Source organism: Linepithema humile, chromosome 5 (assembly GCF_040581485.1).
Source record: "Linepithema humile isolate Giens D197 chromosome 5, Lhum_UNIL_v1.0, whole genome shotgun sequence".
NCBI lineage: Eukaryota > Metazoa > Arthropoda > Insecta > Hymenoptera > Formicidae > Linepithema > Linepithema humile.
This window is the reverse complement of record NC_090132.1, coordinates 4,414,646-4,438,317: the sequence shown is the minus strand read 5'-3', so window position 1 is coordinate 4,438,317 and position 23,672 is coordinate 4,414,646. Positions and strand designations below refer to the sequence as shown.

Below are 23,672 nucleotides of genomic sequence, written 5' to 3'. Positions count from 1 at the left end.
ATCGTTTGCTTGATCGTTTTTTCCGTTTTAAACCTGTTAGATATCGGCAGAAACATAAAGCGAAATAATGAAACAATAAAAAAAAATTGTTAAGACACAATTTTTCTAAAAATTATTAATTTGATAATTTGTCATTAAACTTATCATCAGTTTTGGATATAAAAAAATATGAAAAAAAATAATGGCTTTATGTTATAACAAAAAATGTATTATGTAAATAAAAAATTTTAACTTGTATTTAGGAATAATATTTTTTGTTTATCTGTTTGTGTCATGAAAATAAGATATTAAGATTAGTCTTATAAAATGTCGCATTATGTTTTAGAATGAATAAACTTGCCAAGTTTTATTTAAAATATAAATCTTGCGAATGCGTCTGATAATTTTGTGAAATGCTAAATAAATTTAAAACTGGAATTAAGATGCTTGCTGATCGACTGCGTCGAAAGACGCAGGAAATGGAAACCTTATGCAATTCCTCCTCTCGTAAATAGATAGTTTTTATCATTGTGACGCAGTGATAAATAATCGTATGTACAACAAGTTTTACTTTTTTCTCCAAAGCTATAGTAGTTTAGATACTTTCGTCATTTATCCATTTTTACTATTCATATGCATAATTTATGCACAAAAAATATACTTGCGTACGCACTTTACTTGCGTACCATGACCCGAAACGATAACCTTATCTTAAAAACTTAAGATAGATAGCAAAGTATCTACCTCCCTTCTTAGTTTATGCTCCGGTGGAACGGAGATGTTCGAACACGTTGAAAAGTTACGCGCCGGCTTGAGAAATCTCGCAGTCGTTTCTCGATCGCCTGCTAGTCCGGAGCGTTTGACTAGAAGGCCTTCTTGTCCTTTCCAAATTATCATTTATTTTGAATCACCATACGAATCGACAGTGACATCAGCGAGACCACATCGTTAATCGTCGTTAGGTGTAAAAAATATTGGAGAATGTCTCGGAAGGAGAAAACTGCTAGAAAAACAGACGTGTGACGGATGATCAGCGGAGGGTGAACGCGAAAGAAGATACTTTGGCCTGATTATTACAAGATCGAAAGCTTGGCGTTCGGAAAAGCGGAGACACAAGCCGCGCGGGAAAACTAATCTAGCTTTGTATGTAATCGTTAACGTTGGCGAGCATAACAATCAGTTCTGAACTTTTCTTTCCGTGACAGTGAAAGTGTGGAAGAAAGAAGAAATAAAACTGGCTATCTCTTTAACGATACTACGTGTTTACGAAAGAACGAGTAAGAAGGACGCCGTTGCAAAAGTCGGAACTCTTTCGTCGATTTTCACGAGAAAACGTAGACACGTGTAAGGTTGCATCACAATGTGTTATTATTAAGTGTTTAGTGCCTACGAAAAAATGTAGAAGAAACATAATTTTGCCGCGGAAAATAAGGCTACATAATTTCAAAGATAATAAAACGCTTATTGATAAGAAATTACTTTTTTATGTTTTTGATATCATGTAAAGATATGCAGTGAAGGTCACATCTGCACTTTTGTTTGTGAATGTTTATACAAAAGATAAGATGTCAAATATAAAAGTGGATGAACCGAAAGATAAATCAAACCATAAAAGTTTCGGATCTTTGTTTTTTTTTTTTTTTTTTTACAACGCGACACTTATTTATTTCATCTTCATCAAATTTTATTATGCAATTTCTCTTGTGAAAGTCTATAAAAGTGTTAGAAAGTGCAATGCTTTAGCTAATTTGATTGCTACATTGAGCTCATACGTAGAACATATATAAGATATAAACATTTAATTCTCGATTGCACCATATTTTGAAAATCCAAACATTGTAATTAATCATAAGTTAAACAGATTTCTAATCAATTTCAATCATAATCGTTTTCACATGTCATAATGATTTTAAAGTGCTGCATTTAATATGTTTTGATAATGATAATATATTAATAGTTATTAAAGTTAGCCATTTTTCCCAAAACGTGTCCATGTATTTTTAATGCAGAGCTCAAAAATTTTCGCGTGTCTTTAATGCAGATATCCCAAAAATTTCTGCGCATCTTAAAGTGCAAACGTTGCGTCTTGTTACAGATTTACGATGAAGTCTGAACCAACCCGGTTGTTACGTATTATTATACCGTTCCTGCTTCTTGGGGGATGCGCCAGCATTGAAAAATTAAAGGGTATACATTCCTGGAAGGCACTGGAGTTTGCCTTCCCGAATAAGCATGCGAGAGATCTTGCTATACTAGAGGGCCGTTTCATTCCGGGCGCACCGCTACCACTCGACGTGGATTTTTATCACAAAGGTTTTAAACACATCTTTTATTCTTAAATTATAAAAGCGTTTGAAGTGACAAACCGTTCTTCATCGTTAAACAAATCTATTGCTATCGTCATTAATAAAAATGTTTCGATATTTCTTTTATTTTTACTAATTCATTATTTGATTGATTTGTTATTTCGTATTAACATTATAAAATATGCATAAATTTAATTGAAAATATCAATTATTCGCTTATTTTCTGAAAAAAATTAATTAATTTATGTATTCGTATAATTAAAACTTACAATGGAAGAGTATACGAGATCACATAATTGGCAGATTATGGCCTTAACAATTGCCGGAACGTCATTCTCTTCCTTATTTATGCAATTTAAGAGTAACGAAACCTCTTGAGTAATAAAAATTCTTTGTGATAATGCATGTTTGCATAGTTTCTACGCATTAACTATGATTATACGAAAAGACTAGTAATTCTAACACTATATGTTATGATTTATTACTGATGTAATTTGTGTGCCTTGATAAATGATTGATGTAATTGTTTTCAGATAAAAATTTATTCAAATGTAGGTTTTATATTTAGTTTTCATCCATAATATTTTTTAAAAAACGTAAATATATTTTTTATTCGAAAAAAATATCTAAAAACAGAGAAAATAAAAGAAAATAAAATACTATAATTTATCATAAAAAATATGCAAAGCTAATAACTGCTTTTAATTTAAAGTTTTTAAATAGCTTTGTAAGTAAATTAATTTCAACCTTTTAATATTTAATCCATTTAATAAATACGCAGCTAAACAAGGATCTGTGATCTTTGTTTCGATACCAAGATTTCAAAACGGAGTTCCAGTGACTCTCGGTTATGTCACGGATAACGTTTCTGCCGAGGGAAATCCGATAATTGCACCCTATCCAAACTGGGAATGGAACATAGTGAGGACATTCGGACACTGCGATGGAATCACCAGTGTATGGAGAATGCAGGTAATAAAAAGTTTTAAACTTGGAAATAAATCAATGAAAAAATTGACAAATGTAAAATCACACCTACATAAGACGTCACTACATCTACAATTATTGTTACAACCGGATCTATAAATCTTAAAGCTAAAAGTCTTCCTGACTATTTTATTATCTCGAAAATCGCACTATGTTTATTCGAAGATAAATGCGCGCCGCGTAAGAGTATGACACAGAATGAAAATAACGTCATTATTATTCCAAAGACACAAATACGAGGAATTTCTTGCAAGTGATACAACATTAATTGCGATAATTGTTAACATTGACTACAAGAGGTTAACATTACGAAAGACGCGTATTTTGAGATTTTTTAATATGACGTGTTTACTTAACTATCCAACTTATCATTATTTACGATGCTCTTAAAACAATAGTTATCACTATTCCGTACTGATAAAGACTAAGTAAAAATATAAATTTAGTTTTGACACGTACTTACTGTCAAGAGTTCTCTTATTTACGCGACATTTATAACACAAAATATATAATAGCATTTATGTATGTTGATCATTATAGCATACATGTGATAATGATCAACGTGATGTAAGTAACGATAAAAAGTAATTTCTCATAAAAAATAAAACAAAATCATTTTTTTTAATTAATTGCTTATAGAAAAACGTAATTTCTAAAGTTTTACACATTAAAAAATATAAATTCGTAATAAATGTTAATTTCTCGTAAAAAATCATTTTTATCATTTAAAAAAAATTTATTTTTGTTGAAATATTGGATTAAGTCAGTCACAAAAGTACATATGTAATGCATAGCGGAGCACATTGTATTTCAAAACATCCGGTATTTAGAAAGTTTTTCGCGAACAACGCGCATACAAAAGCCATTCATTAGTATCATGTTCTATAATTGATCTTGATTTGCAACGATATTCTTCCTATGTGAATAAACATGAAAAATATGTAGATAAGAAGATAGAGATTAATTAACTCTCTATCTCCAGTGAAGTAAAAATAAAAAACTGCATATTGCAAATCGTTGATTGAAAGATAAAAACCAACTTCAAATTTAACAAAGAATTTGTAGATTATTACAAAAAATGTGTGAGCTATAAAATCTGAAAATATTTGTATATTAATTTTATGCAAAATTAGAGTATTATCGTTTAAATCAACAAATTTTAAAAACATAAAGAAATTCAAGAAAGTAACACCGTCTTTATACTGTGAATAATTTGTCGTAAAAAATTTTTAAAAAATTTAATGTTACGTTACAATATTAATAAATATATTAATATAAAATATATAATTAATTAAACTATAAAATTCCAGTCAAATTAAAAATTTAATTGTCTCTGAATATCAGGTAGAACTTCAATTATTATTTTTTGTTGTAAAACTTGAGATAAGTTGATTTCCTATAAACCAAAGATTTCTACTCAATAAAGAAAAAAAGACTAAAATACAGAAAAAATATATGATCGCAGGTGGATTCATGCGACAGATTATGGGTTCTTGACACTGGCAAAGTCGAGGATCGGCAGATCTGCCGGCCTCAACTGCTGTCATTCTCGCTGCGAACAAATAAGGTCTTGAGTCAGTACAAGTTTCCCAAGGAGCAGTTCAAGGACGATTCTCTATTCGTTACACTCGTAGTTGATAACCGCGATACCGGCAACCGATGTCACGATACATTTGTCTACATCGCAGATGTAACCGGATATGGATTGCTTGTCTACGATCATCGTAATTCCCGCTCTTGGAGGATCACTAACAATTTGTTTCATCCTTATCCACCCCATGGAACGTTCAACATCAAGGGGGACACATTCGATCTAATGGACGGTATTCTGGGACTCGCCTTGAGTCCGTTGAAACAGGACGGCGACAAAATCTTATATTTCCACTCTTTGGCTAGCAAAGTTGAAAGTTGGGTACCCACTTCCATCATCAGGTGAGAAAATAAATATTTATTTAAGGATAAACTGAAGTTAACTGAATATGTGCTGAGTGGTTTCTACTGAAAATACGTGACATTTTAAATACGTATTTATTCAAAAGAATGAAAAGAAATTGTAATGTATGCTGATTATGTGCTTTGAATTTATAAATGTTTTGTTTTAAATTGTATTAGTATAGATTTATGTTTTTTAATAGATTCTGAATAAGCATAAACGCTTTTTATTGTATAATAATAATAAACTTCTATGAATTGAACGTTGTGCAACGTATTCTTTTCTTGTCGCGTTTCTTAAATCATTTTAATGACATCTCTTTGTTATATATAGGAATTATAGCCTCTTTCGAGAGCACTCCGATGCTGTGCCAAGGTCGTTCCGTCCATTCGTTATGGAAAGGTCATCGCAGTCGGCCGCTCAAGCTATGGATCAAAACGGGGTTCTCTTCTTCGGTCTTTTATCAGATCTAGCTATTGGATGTTGGAACAGTCTCACGCATCCTGAATACGGTGGTACCAATACCGAAGTTGTTGTCATCAATCCCGACACCCTGCAATTTCCGTCTGGAATGAAGGTGCGCCATGACCTTTCATTTAAGTATTGAAGAATAATCTTTTCTTTTCATCTATTTCCGCATTTGGTACTAAGATTTCTAAATGGTAGTGCGTAATCAACACATCAATCAACTAAATTGCAGATCATCACCGCGAAGAATGGCCGTCAAGAGTTATGGGTTCTCACATCGTCATTCCAAAAGCTCATGGCCGGCACCATGAGTGCGAACGAAACGAATTTCCGGATACAAGCCGGTTACGTGGACGAGTTGATTCGCGGTACCAAGTGTAACGGTAACAGCGGGGTCAATCTTGATCACAATCGCAATTTCGGGCCGCCGCTGTTCGCTAAATGAAGATCGTGGCACCGCGGGGAGTTCGACGTTCCGCGTTTCCGCACAGCGACGTCTACCGATTGGTGGTACAAATATCCGAATTTCTTCGCAGAGTATTATTTCTCACCGTATTCATCGTATTCATTCCCAAGATTTTTCAGCAGGCCATCCTTTTTTCCTTCAATCGTAAAGTCTGTTTACAGTTTCAGACCGGTCGATTACATTATCTTTATCAATCGCGATTAAAGAAATGCGCGAGACTACGTGTACTCTGATTCTCTGATACGTGTAAAGAACGAATAGCCCGCTCGTAATGTTCGTAAAATTTAATAAAATTTATCAGCTCGAAAAACCAGTTCGAGCGTACTACTCAGCGGTGCCAGCAAGCTTTTTAATTTACAATTATTCATCCTAGTGCCGTGGTATATATAAATAAGAATATTTATTAATTACATTAAGAATAATTAATTAGCACATGTGGCTGAAGACAGCCACTACCACGGGACAAAAATATTTACCGTTCATAATAAATATTTTCTTATTGTTGTTGCAAATAATGAACAATATGTATCACAGTATGCATGCGTTTTTGACTCGACTATTGTATAATACATTTCATGTATCTACATCTCTGTATAATAAATGTTGCTATTAATAAAAAATAATTGATGAATTATTTATGATTTAAAAATAATATAAAATAATACCAATTGCAAATACTGAAATCGGTAATTTCATATTTAATAAATTTGACTATTGTGTGTGTGATAAATAAAAATTTATTTTAAATTATCATCCATCCATTTTTATAAATGTTATTAGACAAACCGTATCTTTTTTTTAGTCTTATTAATTGTATTTCTGACATTTTTCTTCTTAGATCATATAAAAAGACAAAAAAAAAAAGAAAACTTACATTAGTAAAAATTCGCCTATTACTTCAGAGTAAAATTTCTTTTCTCAAATATTATAATTTGCTTAAAAAAATATTGTTTGTGCGTCAATCAGTTGTGAAAGCTTCAACGAATGTTACGATGACATCTGAATAAATCTGAGTAGAATGAGAAAGAAAGAATAAAATCACTTTCTAATCAAATATTTCAATAGTAAGAGAAGAGTTTCTCAAAGGAATGGTATGTGAAAAAATTGCATATTTCTTCCTATTGTAAAAAAAAATTAAATATCTATATATGTCACGATGACGTAATACAAACTAACGATCGAAAGAGAATGCAACTCTATGGCCTATAACATTATAGCCAAGATCAAATATTTGACACTTCAGTACTGTTTGTAATCCTTCAAATATACTTCAGTATAAACTATTGTAAATATTAGATCATTAACATAAAGAGTTATATGTATATATAAATAATGTATACATGTTTTTTTGGAGGGGTTCAATTTTTACCTATTGGACTCTGTTTAAGTTATTACGAGGAAGTTTTGTTACAGCTCTTACGAGCAAAAATATTCATATAGATGCTAATAATTCAATGCGTATATTTTTCTTACGAAACGCGCCATTATAAATTCATTGCAAACACATGAATTTTATTTCATTAATACTCAATTTGCCTATAAACTTGTTTTATTCACTTGTCTATAAACACTAAGCAATAAACTTATTTATCAAATGACAAGCTCTGAAGTGAATATGTTATCAACACTATCATTGTTCAAGCTTTGAGTAATTTTATCATTACGTTAAAACTCTTTAAAAAATATATATTTTATAATTTTTTGATAGTGAATATCGAAAAGAGACTTAAACAAGAATTGAAATTTTAAATACGCGGTTGCTATCATTATTTGATTTTTGCGCTGCAAATCTTAAAAGACTTTTCTCTTGAAGCGAAAAGGGAGATTTTTATATAACTTGTTAAAAATCAAAATCATCTGTATTTGTATTAATCTGTATCTGTATTAATATGCAATAATTCTATATATGTACTTATTGTTGTCAGACGGGAACATTTGTGACTATTATAAGAGCTGACGGAATGCCATCAAATTTAAATGTGGTTAGTAAACAAACTGGTCCAGATGGTTCTGTTTTGCAACCATATCCTAATTGGGAGTGAACCAAAAAAGATGACTGCAATGATATCACGTTTACAAAATCGCGGTAAGTTAATTTAAAATTATAAGCTGATTATTAAAATTTTACACTACTTTTATAAAAAAAAATTAAGTAATTAAATTATTTTTCTTTGTCTTAAACTCTAATGTTTTTATATATTAATTATTTAAGAAAATTTTCTAAATTAAAGTTTTCTATATAATAAATTTTTGTCAATTGCATTCTTTCTCTTAAATATTGTCAATAAAAACATTTAATGTAAGAAAATCAAAATGTTTTACTTTGGATTGCAAAGAATTGTTTACAATCCTAAAAGATTGCAATTTGCCAGTGACGTCAAAATAATATCAAGGGAAATCACTAGCAGAAGCAAGAACTTTGAGTGATATTCGATCATATGTAAAAAGTTATGACCGGTACTTTAAATTTCACAGAAGTAAATTTCTGAATTATGAAAGCAAATATCGCTCAATTAACAGCTGTTACTGTGCGCGAGCTGCACACAGTAAGTTAAGAAAGTGATAAAAATCAAATTTATTAATTAAAATCGAAACGAGAGATTAGATGATTGATATGATTTATTTAATTTTCTAAAGATCGTGAATTAATACTGGAAACATTAATATATAATGCAACATACGATCACTCTTTGAAAAAATTTTAATAATTCTAGTAATTAAATATTAATTATTCTACATAATAAAAACTTAAAAAAAAAGTTATGCATTATTAAAGTTGCTTTATATTAATAGTAAAATTCTGGTTTTAAAAATGCAAAGTGTCAATAGTTTAATATGCTGAAAATGTTTTTTTATATTTTTTGCTATCTTCTTGTTAGATATTTTCTCAAATATTTGAATTAAAAGAATAATAATTTAAAATTAAAATATGAAAACGTCACTCAATGTTTACATATGATAACTTACAAGACTCCGATCATTTGTGTAATAGCGCTTAATGCACAAATGCGTTTCAAAAGAAAGTTACTCACAAGAAAAAGTAACACGATGCGGAAATTGCGTTACGGCCTAACTGTTTCAAACGCATATATCTGTAAATAATAGCAAACAACTTAAAAAATGACGTGACGAATGTATAATAAGTTAAAGATCAGATTAGATTAGTAATTATCCTGTTCAGTTAAACATATATTTTGTTTGAAACATATGTAGAAATATCCGCTAATTTATCGCAATATTTAAATACTATAGCTATTATATGAATAATGTGCACAATTAATAATATAAAGAATGGATTTTTCAAAAATAGGTCCCACACATATAATTATCTAGAATAAAATAAATTGGTTTTCTTCGCGGTCTTTGCCTTCAAACCATAAAAAAACACACGTTTCTCCAATGCTTTTCGCATGTGGCGATAAGACTATTCGCAGAACATGCGTCCACACGTAACGAGCGTTACGAGTGAGCGATGTTCAAGATGTAACAAGAGATACAGCAAATAACGTTACATCTAATAAAGTACGTATAAAAGAAATTCTTGGCAAATCAGCTTTTTTCCAAAATTATGTATCGCAATCGGCGATAGCATCTTCAAAATATGACGAAGGTAATCATATAAGTCATCTATCTTTAGTACTTAATAACTCGTTGGTGAATGGCTGAAGATTAAATCGGAAGGAAATAATGAATCGGCGGAGAGGGGGCTTAAATGGAGATGGTGTGCGGTAAAGGGCACAAATATCGTGAAACTTTAGTAAATAGACACAGTGCGCGTTGCAAGAGTACCGAAGCAAGTGCGCGTTGCTCTGACCAGGTTGCTGTAATCGCGTTTTTAAGTAATTATACTAATTTCGCGCATAATTATATCGCAGTGCGATATAAAGGAGTGATGCGTTAATAACACGTTTACTTAAACGAAATTGATAATTTTTATCGTGAATTTATAATAACAGTAATAATAAACAATTACGAAGATGATCGAAGCTTTAACGCGTAAATTCCTGTGAATTTGCATATCGTTTGTAAATCTAACAAACTGTTAATTACAGTTTCGGTATCCGAGGTATTAACGCTGCCGTCGCTTATGAAATGCTCGGCGCCGGCCGTTGGAGGAAGCAAGTGCGAAAGCGGAAAGTATTCCTAATCTCCGGTGGAAAGTGGCATTTATGCTAAAATCGAAAAGAGCGTTTCGCTTCGCTTGCCGAACGAGTCATCGGAACGAAGCGCCGATACTACTTCAGGTAGCGTGAATTCGCTCGTGTTGTGAGCGGCGAGAGAAGGAACACGCGCGCGTATCGACCGACGACCGTGAGCTTGAGTCGTGAAATGTCGCGTCATCGAAGAAATGTGCAAACGCCGTATGGAACTAATGATCATAATTGTATCGCAGACATCATTAAACTCACATTTACGCGCTTGCTACAACTGTTATAAATTTCAATTCTTATTGTAATTTAGGTGAATTGCACAAACGGAATTTTTTTTATGTCGGAATTGGTACAAGTAAATGTTTAAAAAATTTTAATCTTGTAATAATTATAAATATACATATATTGTGAAAAAAATTATACGTATATAGAAAGTTTTATTTAATAGATTGATATTATTTCTAAAATCACTAATAAAAACCGTCATTTAGAAATTAATTTCCTGATAATTTTTATAGATTTTTAAAGCTTTCTTTTAATTTCACAATTACTAAAGCAACTTATAACAAATGTATTTTATAATTGCGTACAGATTTACCTTCCCTATTTTCCCTGCTGTACATAAAAACAAATTATGGTTTTGTCGACAAAGTGTGTTTTTGTATCAAGTAACATTCCGCATGCGTAGCCATGAAATTATTGAGACATTGACGCAATTACCACGATATTTTGCTGAACGAAAAAACAGAGGCCAACGGTTGGTCGTGTTAGAGTTCTAGAAATTATAACTTGCGCCACATTTATGTATATGTATTATTACTATATTAAAAAAAAAACTTTTTAGTAAATAACAATATTATATTATTGATTATATTAAATATAATTCTATTCAATTAATATGTGATTTATATAAAAATTTCGAAAAACAATTTTCATTACCCAAAAATAATTGTCGTTCGTATAATAAATTATTCGACATTTATCACATGCATATCTCCCGTATATTCGTAACTATCTCTAAATTAATTGCAAGATTAATCGATGTTGACGTAACAATATTAATTGTTCGCTTTTTCTGCATTTATGTAACGTTCCGAAGACAGCGTTTATAATCCGTCTATAACTATAATACGATTATCCGATCCGTTAGATCAACGATCGCGACTTTCCTAACAGCTTAATTATCATCTCCGCATAATCGGCTTATAGCATTATGCTTGTGCCTTATTTGTAGACGAGAAAGAGTAAAATGCCATGACGAGAAAGAAGAGAAGCATCGATGTGGAGAGAGCCGGAGAGTTATCATTCCGACGACTGTGGATGCTTCCGAGGAGAACGAGCCAACCCAGTGGCTATTTCTATGCCTCCCCTGATTATACTCTCAGCAATACTAGGGATGATTCTATCTCGAAGTATTATCGTGACTTCCGGGAGTACAGAACATTTCAACAGCATGATTTGTCGCGCAAAGGTTGTAAGTTTACGCAAATGTCATCATACAATTTATAATTATTTCTGTAAAAAGTTACAGTAACTATGTGTTTAGCTTATAATTTAATACTTAATTTTAAATTAATAAAACAAGAGATAAACTAATCAAGACTAATAATTACGTCCGAAATTTATGCAGCGTGATTCAATATTTCATTAATATTCATTTGCTATATACATTTCCCTTATAATAATATTAATAATTCATTATTTTCGTAAATTGTATTTTTATATAATTATCTTTATAAGCATTTTATAGCAAAAAATAGTTCTAAATTGGCAAGAATCGAAAGTATAAAGTAAAAATTCATTAATATTTTCATCAAGATAATTAAATTCAGAAACTAGTCTTAAAATCATACAGCGTTGCATTTCGTGCAAATATGCATGCAATATCTATGAATTGCGAACCGACGTAGAATCGGTGTTGTTACAACGCTATTAAATTCAAATGAGTTTCACTCGGTATGGTAACAAAAAAGAAACGCCGGGTGTCACCTCGTAAAAACGCAATTATGCTTGCTGGCGTCGTAAAGTAGACCGCCTTCCACACAAAATAATCGCGCAATCATCAAGATAGTTTTCATCTTTTTAACATGTTAGAAGTGTCGAAACTTTATCTTATATTTTTGCGACAATGACATGACACTAAAATGGAACAATTGTATGCTAAAGAATGATATTGCAAAAAGATAAACACAAACTAGATCTTAAAATAGATAATCAAAGATAATCGCATAATAAATGTATAGAAAATTAATATTTGTTTAAAAATTTCAAAAATATTAACATGTTAAAAAGGAAGCACTTTTGTGTATTTTTCTCATTGAAAACACTTTGTAATTTTTTCTAAAATGTTAAAGTCAAACCGATAGCAAGAATTTTCGAAAACGCCAAGCATTTCAGCGAGTACTTTCAAGAATAAAGCGATCATTTTCTTCTAAATCGTGAATGAAAAGTATTGCGCTCCGTTTGTTCGAAGTCCTCGATCCTCATTCGTGATGGATCAGATGCGCGATTTCCCATGAACCCATCCGCCAATGACCTATACCGCAGTACAGAGCCCGGAGCCGTAAGACGAACGAGAGGGAAAATCATCTTCGAGAGAAGGGATTCGCCATTCTCTCCTTTCGTAGGATCTAAGACACACTTACGACCCGGATAGTGAATATGGTAGTCGCGTAACATCCATGGTGCCATCTCGAGCACTCATCCTCCTCGCGCTACACACCTCCGACAGTTCGTTGTTAGAGCACAATCGATTAGCTCGGGAGGATTTAACGCTGCTTTCGAGTCTCAGGACCTCCCGAATTAATACACGTCGAAGAGCGACTCCGTAATCGCTGCTCGAAGTAAGTAAGGAACGATGCAGACTCATTCTCGCAAATCGCTTTTGCTCCAATATTTCTCGGCGAACACGCCACTTTCACACATGATCATAATATGTCATTGACTGATGATTAATATTTAATCGAGCATGCGGTGCTCATCGAACATCGATGATCACCTTGCGAATGAGAAAGCACACTTACCTCAATAGAGAGGAGATAACATTTACCGCGATGACTGTATGACGTTGCGAAAATTTCATTGAATTTCTAATCATACGGAGAACATTAATACTCTTTCTTTTACTCATTTTCATTCAATTAATCTATCAATTTCTAATGATGCAAAATTATTCACAGATATGGCGAGTATGATGCCATGGCTGCTGTCAATGTCACTATTGACTGCCCCGAAATTTGCGGCTCACACGGGTCCTAGTATTTTATCCAGGGAGCTTCAGGCACCCGCGCTGCCATTAACTCCGTCTTTTCCTACTTCATTTTCTTCAACGCATGTAAGAAAAATGTAGTATTAATCTCTTAAAAGCTTAAGAAATATCTGCACTTCTAAAAAATGTGTAATATAAATGGAGTAATTCGATCAAGTTATTTATAATCTTATTGTAAGCTGTTATTTGCATTTCCGTCTAAATTATATAACTTCTGAACTAATAGTATATTTTATCACGCCTCAACAGAACATCAATTACAAAGGCTCCGTTTCGGCTTATGATGAACATGCTGGCTCGCGAAATTGCGATTCTCACGGAAACCCGTTGGAGAAAAAGCCAGCGGTATCCACGAGCGTGCGCAATCTTTACGGATCTACACCGCAATCACGGCATCACGTTACGCCCAACCTGGGAAAAAAGGACTTTTCGAAACCAGGAAGAATCATTGATTTATTTCACACAGATCCTCACTCAGTCAATCAATTGGACTTTCAAGAATTCGACGACGGTTTTGAACCAGGACACATTGCGAATGACTACGTCGGTCCCGCTATGGAATTAGTACGTAGCACGTTTTTTGTTGCAAATTTAAACGAAAGTGCCCAAAGTTTCTCAATATCTGTATCATCGATCTCGGATTGTGACGTCTAAAGTCGCTCGTATAATTTTTGCATATATTATTTATTTAAAACGCACTACAAACTTTCTTATTAATTGGCAATGTAGTATAATTGCTAATATCATATTTTTTTCTTAAATTTACATCATTTTAGCATTTTATTTTTACCACTTTAAAAAACAAAAAATTTAAATAAATAAGTGATTAAGACTTTTCGTAATGTTATTTTGTAATAATTTGTACAAAAATAATTAATCAATAGCATATCATCATTGCGATCTATTTTATACTTTACTTATTAGCACTTTAAAGAAACTTTCTTATACACGCATTTAAATAGAATTAAAATTATTTAAATGTAGTTACAACTCGAGATGGCTGATATAAATATTCTAGATATTTTAATAAGCCTCGTGTTTACGATCGTTTTTAACAGGTTTACGCGTGGTCAACTATTGATTTTGAATTCGATAACATCGAGGCCCGAGATCACGCTATATTTGAGGGCGATTATGTCGCAGAAAATAATTTGCCCCTTGGCCTGGATGTTTGGCGCGATAAAGTTTTCATTACTCTGCCGAAATGGAAATCTGGCATACCGGCGACTCTAGCTACTGTGCCGAGACATTCTAAGACGAAGAGCCCCAAACTAAAGCCCTATCCTAATTGGCATTGGAATCAGCCAGGTTATATAATCACATTAATTATTGTATCTTGCAAAAAATCCTATTGTTTTTTAATTAAAATTAATCAAGACAAATGCAATACTGAACACATATCGAATATACGTTGCAAAAATTCATACTATACAATTATAAATTTATTAGCCGAAAAGTGGCTGAAAATGTACGTGAAAAATTTAGAAAAGATTTTTGTAATAATTGCAAAATACATCGTTGATTTCGTAAAGTTCTGAAGCTGAAACTTGAAGACAATAGACGTGATGAAAACGTCAATGACAATTTTCTCGAAGAATAAAGTAAATTAAAACCATGTCAAACTTGTGCAAAACTAGCGAAGAGCCTGAGAATGTCAGAAACAGTAGCGCGCTATGTGTTATTTTCTCGCAATTGGGAAAGTGAAGAAAGGAATTTCCCATCAATTGTCTCACACGAACTGTCTCGTGAAAATGTCCCGTCTCATCTTGCTATTTTCCGTTCACCGATTCAATGAAACAAACGTAATCGTTAACGTAGAGTTATCTAACCCGTGACGTCATTTAAACAAGCGAGCAAATAATAATCGATCAAAAAGAAATTTAAAAAGTATCTAAATCAGTTTAAAAAAAAAAAATGTATTGCTTTTTAACTAAAAACACAAGAATTTTTTGCAAAATCTCGATATTGTAATAATATAGACCTATGACGATACTAATTGTTCATTTTATTTGTTTCCATAAATTTTAGAAAGCTGCGAAGGTTTCACATCAGTCTTTCGAGTTCAAGTGGACGAATGCGATCGATTGTGGGTTCTCGATTCCGGTAAGACGGAGCTCGCTAGAAGGTCTAAGCAGGTCTGCCCGCCCGCGATATTCATTTTCGATTTGCGCACCGACACTCTCATCAGAAAGTACACTTTGCCGGACGAGCAGATCAAACAGGACTCGTTGTACACCAACATCGCGGTGGATATCAGAAACAACGACTGCGGCTCCGCGGTGGCGTATTTAAGCGACGTCTGGCGTTTCGGCATCGTCGTGTACGATTTCTTCAAGGACTCGAGTTTTAGGGTCGAGCATCACTTTTTCTATCCCGATCCTCTGGCGGCCAGATACGAGTTGCATGGCATAAAATTCCAATGGACCGACGGAGTATTCGGAATAGCGCTCAGTCCCATAGATATTTACGGCGACAGAACGTTATTCTTCCATCCAATGTCCAGTTTTCGGGAGTTTGCGGTGTCCACGTCGGTATTCAGAGACAAGAGAACCGCGGATCAGAGCACGGAGAAATTTATGCCCGTTGGGAAGCCTAGAGCCAAGGATTACGGCCACGCTTCGGCGTCCGTCGTCGACAAGAACGGCGTTATGTTCTTCAACATGGTCACGCGGGACTCCGTGTGGTGCTGGGACACCAGGAAGGAATACATACCGCAAAATCTGGGTGTGATTGGAACTAGCAATGTGTCCTTGGTGTTCCCGAATGACATTAAAGTGGATCACGAACCGAATCAAAGTGTGTGGCTGATCTCGAATCGCTTGCCGATGTATTTGTACGGGTCTCTAAACAGCGGAAGCCTCAATTACAGAGTATTTAAGGCGGATGTCAAAGAGGCTGCCAGGGATACCGTATGCGACCCTAATTACGTAGTTCCTGACTCGGATCCGGGCCTCGACGATACTTGCTGACAATACCATCGATACACCCTGCCGCGTTAAATTAATATTCTGACTACTAATTAAATGATTTCTCGATAGCAAAATGTCTTCCACTTTTTTAAGTCTAAACATTGTAATCTAGTACTAATTTTAGAAAAATCTTTATCCATCTCCCTTTGTTAAAAATATTCAGTATATTTATTACACTTATAATTATCACTAATTATAAAATAATAATCATAATTTGAACGATAGTTTTATGTAAATAAATATGCAACATGTTGTTTAAATATTTCTACTACTGTAAGCAGTGCAGCCTTTCCAGTTACCAATGACTAGACTATCGTATGTGAAATTTCTAGCGTGAATATATTTTGTATGTACATAAATCGTATTTTTGTATAAAATTTTTGTTAGAAATGTAAAATTACTTTGTCAAATAAAAATAATATATCCCTGTAGCGTTTAAAATTGCAAATTGTAATTATTATATGCAGATTGATTTTCAGTGAATTTTCGCTACTGAGAATGTCTAGAATTATTGGCAGAAGAGTCTGACGATTGTTCTGGCGGAATATCATTTGAAAATTCCTCCATTAAACTACCATTTTCCAATGAAACCGGTGTATTTGATCTGTTATCATTTCTTTCGTATGTGGAATAATAACTATCATCTTGTTGTAGCTTCTCGACTGAACTCATTCTGAAAAATCGACCTGTCGAAAATTCATTCGCCTTCTCGTAAATCATTTCTCTGTCCTCGTCTTCGTTTCTAGCGCTATTTTGCATGGCTTTCGACTTTAAGATTTCAACATCTTCAAATTGTAAAATTGTATCATCATCCGTAATTTTTAAATTCAATATTGACTTGCTTCTTCGATTGTCCAACGTAGTTTCGCTATCCGAAAATTGCGTCAATTTCTGAAACTTTTCCTCGCTTGAGTTTAATATTGATATATCATAATTATCTGATTCAATAAACGATGATGGGCCGGGAAGAGATAATTTCGAAGAATTCTCAATAATATAATTAATTCTAATTTTTTTTGGTTTATTAATTAACATGTTAAATTGATGATTATCATCTGATAAGCTTGAAGTTGCACTGTCGTCAAAAGCTTGTTCGCTTTGATCATTGATCGTTTTATCCGCACTATGATCTAAAATTCTATAATGTTCATTATTATTTTCATCAAAGCTTGTATTACTTTTATTAAGCTTTTGAGCTTGAAAGCCATTATCTCCAATCGCATGGCTCATATTTCCCTGTTCTTCAAGCTGTTCGACCGGCAATGTAGCATTATATAAGCTTTCTTCTGGCACTTCAATGTAAAAGCTTTTTGATCCTTCAATGACAGATTGAACTGGCAAATTATCGCTGGTTCCATTATCTACCTGTTTGTGATTTTCATCAAATGTCAAAATATTTATCGCTTGAACATTTCCCGTGCTCGAACGCGCGTCTTCTTGCGGTCTGATAATCTCCGTCGAATTTTCGATTCCGGTTTCTGGTTCAGTAAATATTTGTTGATCCGGAACAGTAAATATTTGTTGATCCGGAACAGGATCAACAAATATTGGGCACAAGTCATGATTCTCCTCCTCCTCAACAACATGATTTTCACTATCATGTGAGCTTTCCAGATTTTGATCTCCCATCATCCGTTCGAAATCAAGGTCGAAGAATGAAAAATGGTCTCGTACGATCATCTCATTGTTCACGCGACAGGTGAATTCTGTATTAAAATCCTGCCGTAGGAATGTCGGGATATTCGGGAAGGATTCGCCGATCCTCGTTGAGGCGCGCCGAAAGATTCCTGTTGTAATCTCAGGCTTGAAAAACAAAGCGCCGTGCAGTGCATTGGCGATATTGTCGTCGACGATATCGCGCTGTCGGCTCTCGTGAAATCTTCCGTTCTCCAAAAATTGGCTGTATAAATTTTTATTGATTAATGTGATTCCTCGCGGATGAATAGTCCATTCGATATTCCTCGTGATTTCTCTGAGATTCAGCAACGTACGCGCGTTTGCGTTTCGATGTGTTTCGGATAGAGAAATCGTAGTATTCTCGTAGTTAGCCTCTGAAAAATTCGAGACGCTCGAAGTTTCAACATCTTCGTATTTTGACGTTTCATATTTCATTGGATTGTGTATTTTTCTAGCTTGCAACTCTCTTGTATCTTCCGCCAATTTATTACGAGTTTTCGAAGTGTTCGATTCTTCAATTGACTGTTTGTAACTTGGCGACAAATTAAGTCTTCTTGTTGTTTCTACATTTTTTTTATTTCTCAACGTTAGATCATCGGCTCCTAAAACTTTCATCTTTGACATCTTTATTGGTTGTTTATGATTTGAAGATAAATTGTGTTTCTTTTCCGCTTCCAGTTCTTTCTTATTCTCCAACAAAGTAGACTCGTTACAAATCCTTAGAGCACTCCGTTCTATCGCTTCACGTTTCTCGATCGATAATTTGCGATTCGAACTTTTCCTCATTTTCGCCCCTTTCTTATCTTCCAGTAAGGTAAGATTATAAGCTTCAAATTCCGCATAATTCTTTCTTCTTAACGATGCTATTTTGAAAATAGAGCGCACATCGACCGATGGTCCACTTCGCATCTGCTCGATGTATTTTAATCTGCGTCGCGCATTCAGAGAATCGTTCGATTCGTTAAAAGTTTCAGTCGGAGAAATAGATATTTTATCAGTCGCGACGACATTCTTTGCGTATCCCGAGACATGTGCTGTTCGCGCTAAAGACATACTTTCCCAAGTAGCCGACTGCTTTCTGAAAGAGTCCTCGGATTTTTTAATTTGTTTTTTTAAACGGTATATTTCTGAATATTTCGACGTCGAATTGTATTCGTTGACTTTACCTTTCTGTGTAATGCCGGTAGAAACAAAACGCTTAAATTCTTTCTTATCTACATCATGTTTAACACTTTTATCATTGATATTGATTGATTGCGCATATTTTCCGTTTTTTGATGTATAAATGTTGCGCGAAACACGACGACACGCGCATAGTGTTTCCGAATTTTTATCAAATTCTTCCTTATTTAAACTTGTACTGGCTGACGTTGATTTTGTCTTAACTTGACAAGGATGCATTTTCTGATCGACCTTCTTTTCCTTCTGGTTTGCAGAAATAGAGCAAAGTTTCGCTTCCAGTTTCCTTACAAAAGAAGCGCATGGCTTGGCCTCCATGTTTTCTTTATTCGATGGGCATTGCACGATTTTTACTGCTCTCTTCACTTCTTTTTTCGTCTTTTCTGGCGTTACATTTTTCACTAATAAAATATTCTCTTCCTGCTTTCTACTCAAAATTTCATCTTTACTGTCCGTCAAAGAATTTTTGCTATCGTCTTTCTTTCTCTCTTTCTCTGTCGGATGATCTCGTACAGTATCCTCCTCTTTCAAAGTGTGATCCACGTTATCCTTTTTGTCTTCTACTTTTTCCAGGGTGAACTGTGTCACTAGTTCTTCCATTGCGTCAGATGGTACGTTTTGTTCGTTCCAATAAGATCGCTCCTGTATCCTGGCACGCGCGTCCATCACGTCCTCCGCCGTTACATTCAGCATCTTCATCGATTTTTCGGCCACACTCAAGTCGTTAGCGATCGGATCATGATTGTTCGTATCGTTCGAGTCGTCACTATCGTTGGTCGCCAAAGTCGTCAAGGATTTAGAAGCTCTCAAATCGAAATTTACTCTATTGAACGATTCGTCTGAAAACATGTCCAGATTCAGAAGACTCGCGTACTTATTCCGTCTGGCTATCGCTGGACTGAGATACTCATCCTGCAGAGAAATTCTGACTTTTCCGGGAGCGTGAACGATATTCGCAATGCTTCTCCGCGCGATTAAAGTGAATCTACGAATTTTCTCTACTTTTCGCAGCTGCGTGTGCCATTTGAGAGTCGTGCACCATTTGTAAGTCAAGAAAACTGAAATGATTAAACGCTTTTGCAAGACTCATCGTTTAAATATAAAGAGAAATTATTCTTTATTGTGAATGGTTGTTTTTTTTCTTTTTGATTAGTTCTGTTTTCTCTTACTTACATAGCCATGCCGTCTTCTCTAAGATAAACCCGACGAAGTGCGACGTTGGAACGTTTCCCTTGTACCACAGTAGGAAAGTAATGACAATAACGATAACTTCCAAAATAATATCTTTAAAAACGCTGAGCACCATCCAAAATACGAGCAAGTTCTGCCGCCTTCGTGATATTATTGTGTAGATGTTAGCCCCGTACGCGAGAAGCGAGACACGACCGATGACAAATCGAGCCCCGACGATCCATGATAGAGCTTAAGAGATTTTTTATCTTTAATTTCTACTTTAACGTTGTAAAAAATTTTTTTTAATTATCGGTAAAATATAATAACCGACTATATATTTATATCAAATGTTTAAGACAGAGTACTAACGGATCTTCAGCCAGTTGACATTATTCACGTCTAGTTCATTGGATTGCAAAACTGATAAGTTCCAGATTTTCTGTAACTGCTGATCCCACTTGAACCAGCTCCAGTTCAAAGTACCGAAGGCCTTGACAAAGTGATGCAACATACTTAACTTGAATGAAACAAGTGTTGGAATTCCAATGTGGAAAAATCAAATCCATAATTATGATTTATACTTTACGAAACTTTCATAATTTATATAATCGCGATAGATATTTTAAATAATTAATAAAGAGTATCGATAGATACTTTAAATAATGTGAAAATATATAATTGTGTGTAAAGTAATTGACAAATTTGCTTTTTATAATTGAAATATGTACCAATTAAAATAACCTTTACAACTTGCGATTTTAGAATTATTATAAAAAAATTCACTTTCTTAATAATAATTTTCACTTAAACTTAATTTTTACTTTACAAGATACTATTACAACAATACACTGAGATATTTACCAAACCTAAAACATTGATGAATAATATTTGCACTTCAAGGGTTAGATATTTCGTAATGCCAGACATTGTGTAACCAGAGCTCCGAAAGTAATTCGATCGCGAGCTTATTTTTCGTTCTTACAATCATTCTCGGCTTAAACTTTTCAATTTTAAGTTTTTGTAATTTAACAAAAATTTTGTAATAAGAGTAGCCTATTTAACTTGAGAGGTTAAATAGACAGCTGCACATTTACTCGCCATCAATGGATATGTTTCGATGTTTTGTTTTCTTTACCTTAATGCAATATTGCATTAAAATCTAATATTAAATTAATATCTTAAATACTTGATATATATTCAACATTAAAAATAAATATATAAAAAATTCAGAGCAATTTAAAAAATATATTTTTCATGTTTGTATAACAAATATAATTTGCGCCTAAAATCCTGCAACTCTTTTAACGTTTCTGTGTTGAAATTATCTCAAATAAAATAATCCAAGTATCTTCTTCGTCTTTATTTCAAAGAGATTTGAAAAAATAATGTATAAAAGTCGTGTAAATTATTGTGATCTATCACATAAAATAACATTAAAAAATGTTATGCTAAATATCAAAGAACAATCTTGCAAAAAAAATGCTATTAATTAAAATCATGATTTTTAATTGCATACTAATAATTTTATTGTTAAAGATATACTCTTCTCTAAATTATATATGTATTCTATAACGTTTAAAAAAATAGAAAATTTCAATTTTCTGAGTTATATGTTTTCCAACGTGAGATCATCATTCAAATAACTGTTTCACAATCGCGACGAATTAATTGTTACGACAAACCTCATTAAATATAGCAAGATTAGGTGAGCTGCTATTATTAAATTCTATTATAGTAATTATTATTCTTTATTCCGAAACGAATGTTTTGCAGGAGCAGCTCTACTTTCACGCGCTAGATATACACGTTTAACTGATAAAAAAATATACATGTTTGCGCATGGGGAAAGTTTATTTACACCGCGAAAGTTTGCACTGCACATTATCAAACATAGAGCGAATGCTTTTATTTTAGAGATATGAAATCGTCAAGCTCGTGTGTGAAATCATTCATTACCTATACGTGCAAATATAACTGCAATGTCAGTCAGTTCATCGTGATGTTATCTCGAGGTCACTCAACATATATGCAAACTAACAAACGCGTTAGAACAGTCAGCTGTCTCAGCCTTTTTCTTGGAGAACCTATCACGGAAATTATACTGTTGTATAAGAATGATACACATAATTATGACTCTATAACTTGCTTTGTAACTGATGACAGATACAAGATACGTGCTATTAATCTCATGTATCATTCATACAATCATTTATATAAAAAAAAAAAGAGAAATTCAATCATTTCTAAGAAACTAGAGATATTTCTAAGAAACTAGAGATATTTACTCTGCTCTTGACCCCGTAGAATCATGCTGATATTGCGCAAATCTTAGGATTATGCTATTTTGCTAAAACGTAATGATAATCAGAAATAACCTTTTCAACCATGTCAATTTTTTTAACTTTTTTAAAAAAAAATAAATAAAAGTAGAAATTAAAAGTATCTTGAAATGTTTTAGATTCTAATGTTTAGATCCAAAAAGTAGAATTGAGATTTTATGACACGCTGTACTATTTTTGTACATAATAAAATAAATATAATTTTCGAAATAATTCAAAATATCCAAAAAAATAGATATAATTTTTCAAAAATTATATCATTTTTTTTCAAAATCTGTGTGAAGAAACTTACATAAGATTTTATTAATTCAAAGTAGCCATTAGTCTCCGTCTGCTCTGTTGAGTTAACGACCGAGAAACGCGCGGATCTCTAAAAGCAAATGCAAGGAAAGTCGCGCATCTGCGACGTAAAATGCGACTTTCCCGGCGAGTTAAACATGCGACGGATGAAGATCAAACACGAAGAAGCTGATGAACGACGGTTGCGGTCCGCTTATTACGAGCCAGCGCGCTCGTAAGATCTTACAAACGATTCATACAAAAAGCACGATCGTGGCGAGGCCCCCGCTTTCCTCTCGCATCGCGCGCGATATATGCCATTCGCGTAAGTCGCGGTAGCGCACACGAGGCACACATACATGGACACAAGTGTAGGCTCGCCAGTGTTGGTGTATACCCAGGCACCGATGTAGGTGTACGCGTCGTAGGTGTATACCATCGCGGTTTGGCGCGGCGGCCGCGCACTGTTCTTGGCACAGTTTCTGGTCATCTCCTATT

General features: G+C 33.6%; 4 protein-coding genes across 7 annotated transcripts in view; 2 read left to right on the top strand and 2 right to left on the bottom strand.

Moving 5' to 3' along the window:
- Positions 1 to 23,672, bottom strand: part of yellow-g (L-dopachrome tautomerase yellow-g) — a 49,413-nt gene that overhangs the window by 18,586 nt on the left and 7,155 nt on the right. The window lies entirely within an intron of this gene.
- Positions 795 to 6,773, top strand: LOC105675420 (dopaminechrome tautomerase-like). 3 transcript variants are annotated; one of them, XM_012372569.2, is made up of 7 exons: positions 795 to 1,122; positions 1,185 to 1,323; positions 2,075 to 2,292; positions 3,067 to 3,257; positions 4,738 to 5,204; positions 5,539 to 5,782; positions 5,906 to 6,773. In XM_012372569.2, the coding sequence occupies exons 3-7, from the start codon at positions 2,082 to 2,084 to the stop codon at positions 6,116 to 6,118; spliced, it is 1,326 nt and encodes a 441-aa protein (XP_012227992.1). In that variant the 5' UTR covers positions 795 to 1,122; positions 1,185 to 1,323; positions 2,075 to 2,081; the 3' UTR covers positions 6,119 to 6,773. The 3 variants fall into 3 exon arrangements, with proteins under 3 accessions (XP_012227992.1, XP_012227993.1, XP_012227991.1); XM_012372570.2 differs by lacking the exon at positions 1,185 to 1,323; XM_012372568.2 differs by having other exon boundaries at positions 795 to 1,323.
- On the top strand, positions 6,906 to 16,527 carry LOC105675419 (dopaminechrome tautomerase-like). Of its 2 annotated transcripts, none has more exons than XM_067355768.1 (6): positions 6,906 to 8,225; positions 11,525 to 11,764; positions 13,470 to 13,624; positions 13,808 to 14,122; positions 14,617 to 14,866; positions 15,587 to 16,527. In XM_067355768.1, the coding sequence occupies exons 2-6, from the start codon at positions 11,545 to 11,547 to the stop codon at positions 16,525 to 16,527; spliced, it is 1,881 nt and encodes a 626-aa protein (XP_067211869.1). In that variant the 5' UTR covers positions 6,906 to 8,225; positions 11,525 to 11,544. The 2 variants fall into 2 exon arrangements, with proteins under 2 accessions (XP_067211869.1, XP_012227989.1); XM_012372566.2 differs by lacking the exon at positions 6,906 to 8,225 and adding an exon at positions 9,429 to 10,383.
- LOC105675285 (uncharacterized) lies at positions 16,852 to 23,672 on the bottom strand. Its single transcript, XM_067355756.1, has 4 exons — positions 21,418 to 23,672; positions 20,926 to 21,046; positions 20,557 to 20,805; positions 16,852 to 20,441 (listed from the first exon to the last, which is right to left on the bottom strand). The coding sequence occupies exons 1-4, from the start codon at positions 21,481 to 21,483 to the stop codon at positions 17,017 to 17,019; spliced, it is 3,861 nt and encodes a 1,286-aa protein (XP_067211857.1). The 5' UTR covers positions 21,484 to 23,672; the 3' UTR covers positions 16,852 to 17,016.

What these genes read in the sequence shown, in the direction of transcription:
- LOC105675420 (XM_012372570.2), top strand. Translation starts at nt 2,082, where the DNA reads ATGAAGTCTGAACCAACCCGGTTGTTACGTATTATTATACCGTTCCTG. An exon ending in GTACCCACTTCCATCATCAG is followed by an intron (nt 5,205 to 5,538) that starts GTGAGAAAATAA and finishes TGTTATATATAG; the next exon opens with GAATTATAGCCTCTTTCGAG. An exon ending in AATTTCCGTCTGGAATGAAG is followed by an intron (nt 5,783 to 5,905) that starts GTGCGCCATGAC and finishes ACTAAATTGCAG; the next exon opens with ATCATCACCGCGAAGAATGG.
- LOC105675419 (XM_067355768.1), top strand. Translation starts at nt 11,545, where the DNA reads ATGACGAGAAAGAAGAGAAGCATCGATGTGGAGAGAGCCGGAGAGTTA. An exon ending in TGATTTGTCGCGCAAAGGTT is followed by an intron (nt 11,765 to 13,469) that starts GTAAGTTTACGC and finishes AATTATTCACAG; the next exon opens with ATATGGCGAGTATGATGCCA. An exon ending in TTGGCATTGGAATCAGCCAG is followed by an intron (nt 14,867 to 15,586) that starts GTTATATAATCA and finishes CATAAATTTTAG; the next exon opens with AAAGCTGCGAAGGTTTCACA.
- LOC105675285 (XM_067355756.1), bottom strand. Translation starts at nt 21,483, where the DNA reads ATGTCTGGCATTACGAAATATCTAACCCTTGAAGTGCAAATATTATTC. An exon ending in TCATCAATGTTTTAGGTTTG is followed by an intron (nt 21,047 to 21,417) that starts GTAAATATCTCA and finishes CACTTTGTCAAG; the next exon opens with GCCTTCGGTACTTTGAACTG. An exon ending in TGTCAACTGGCTGAAGATCC is followed by an intron (nt 20,806 to 20,925) that starts GTTAGTACTCTG and finishes AAATCTCTTAAG; the next exon opens with CTCTATCATGGATCGTCGGG.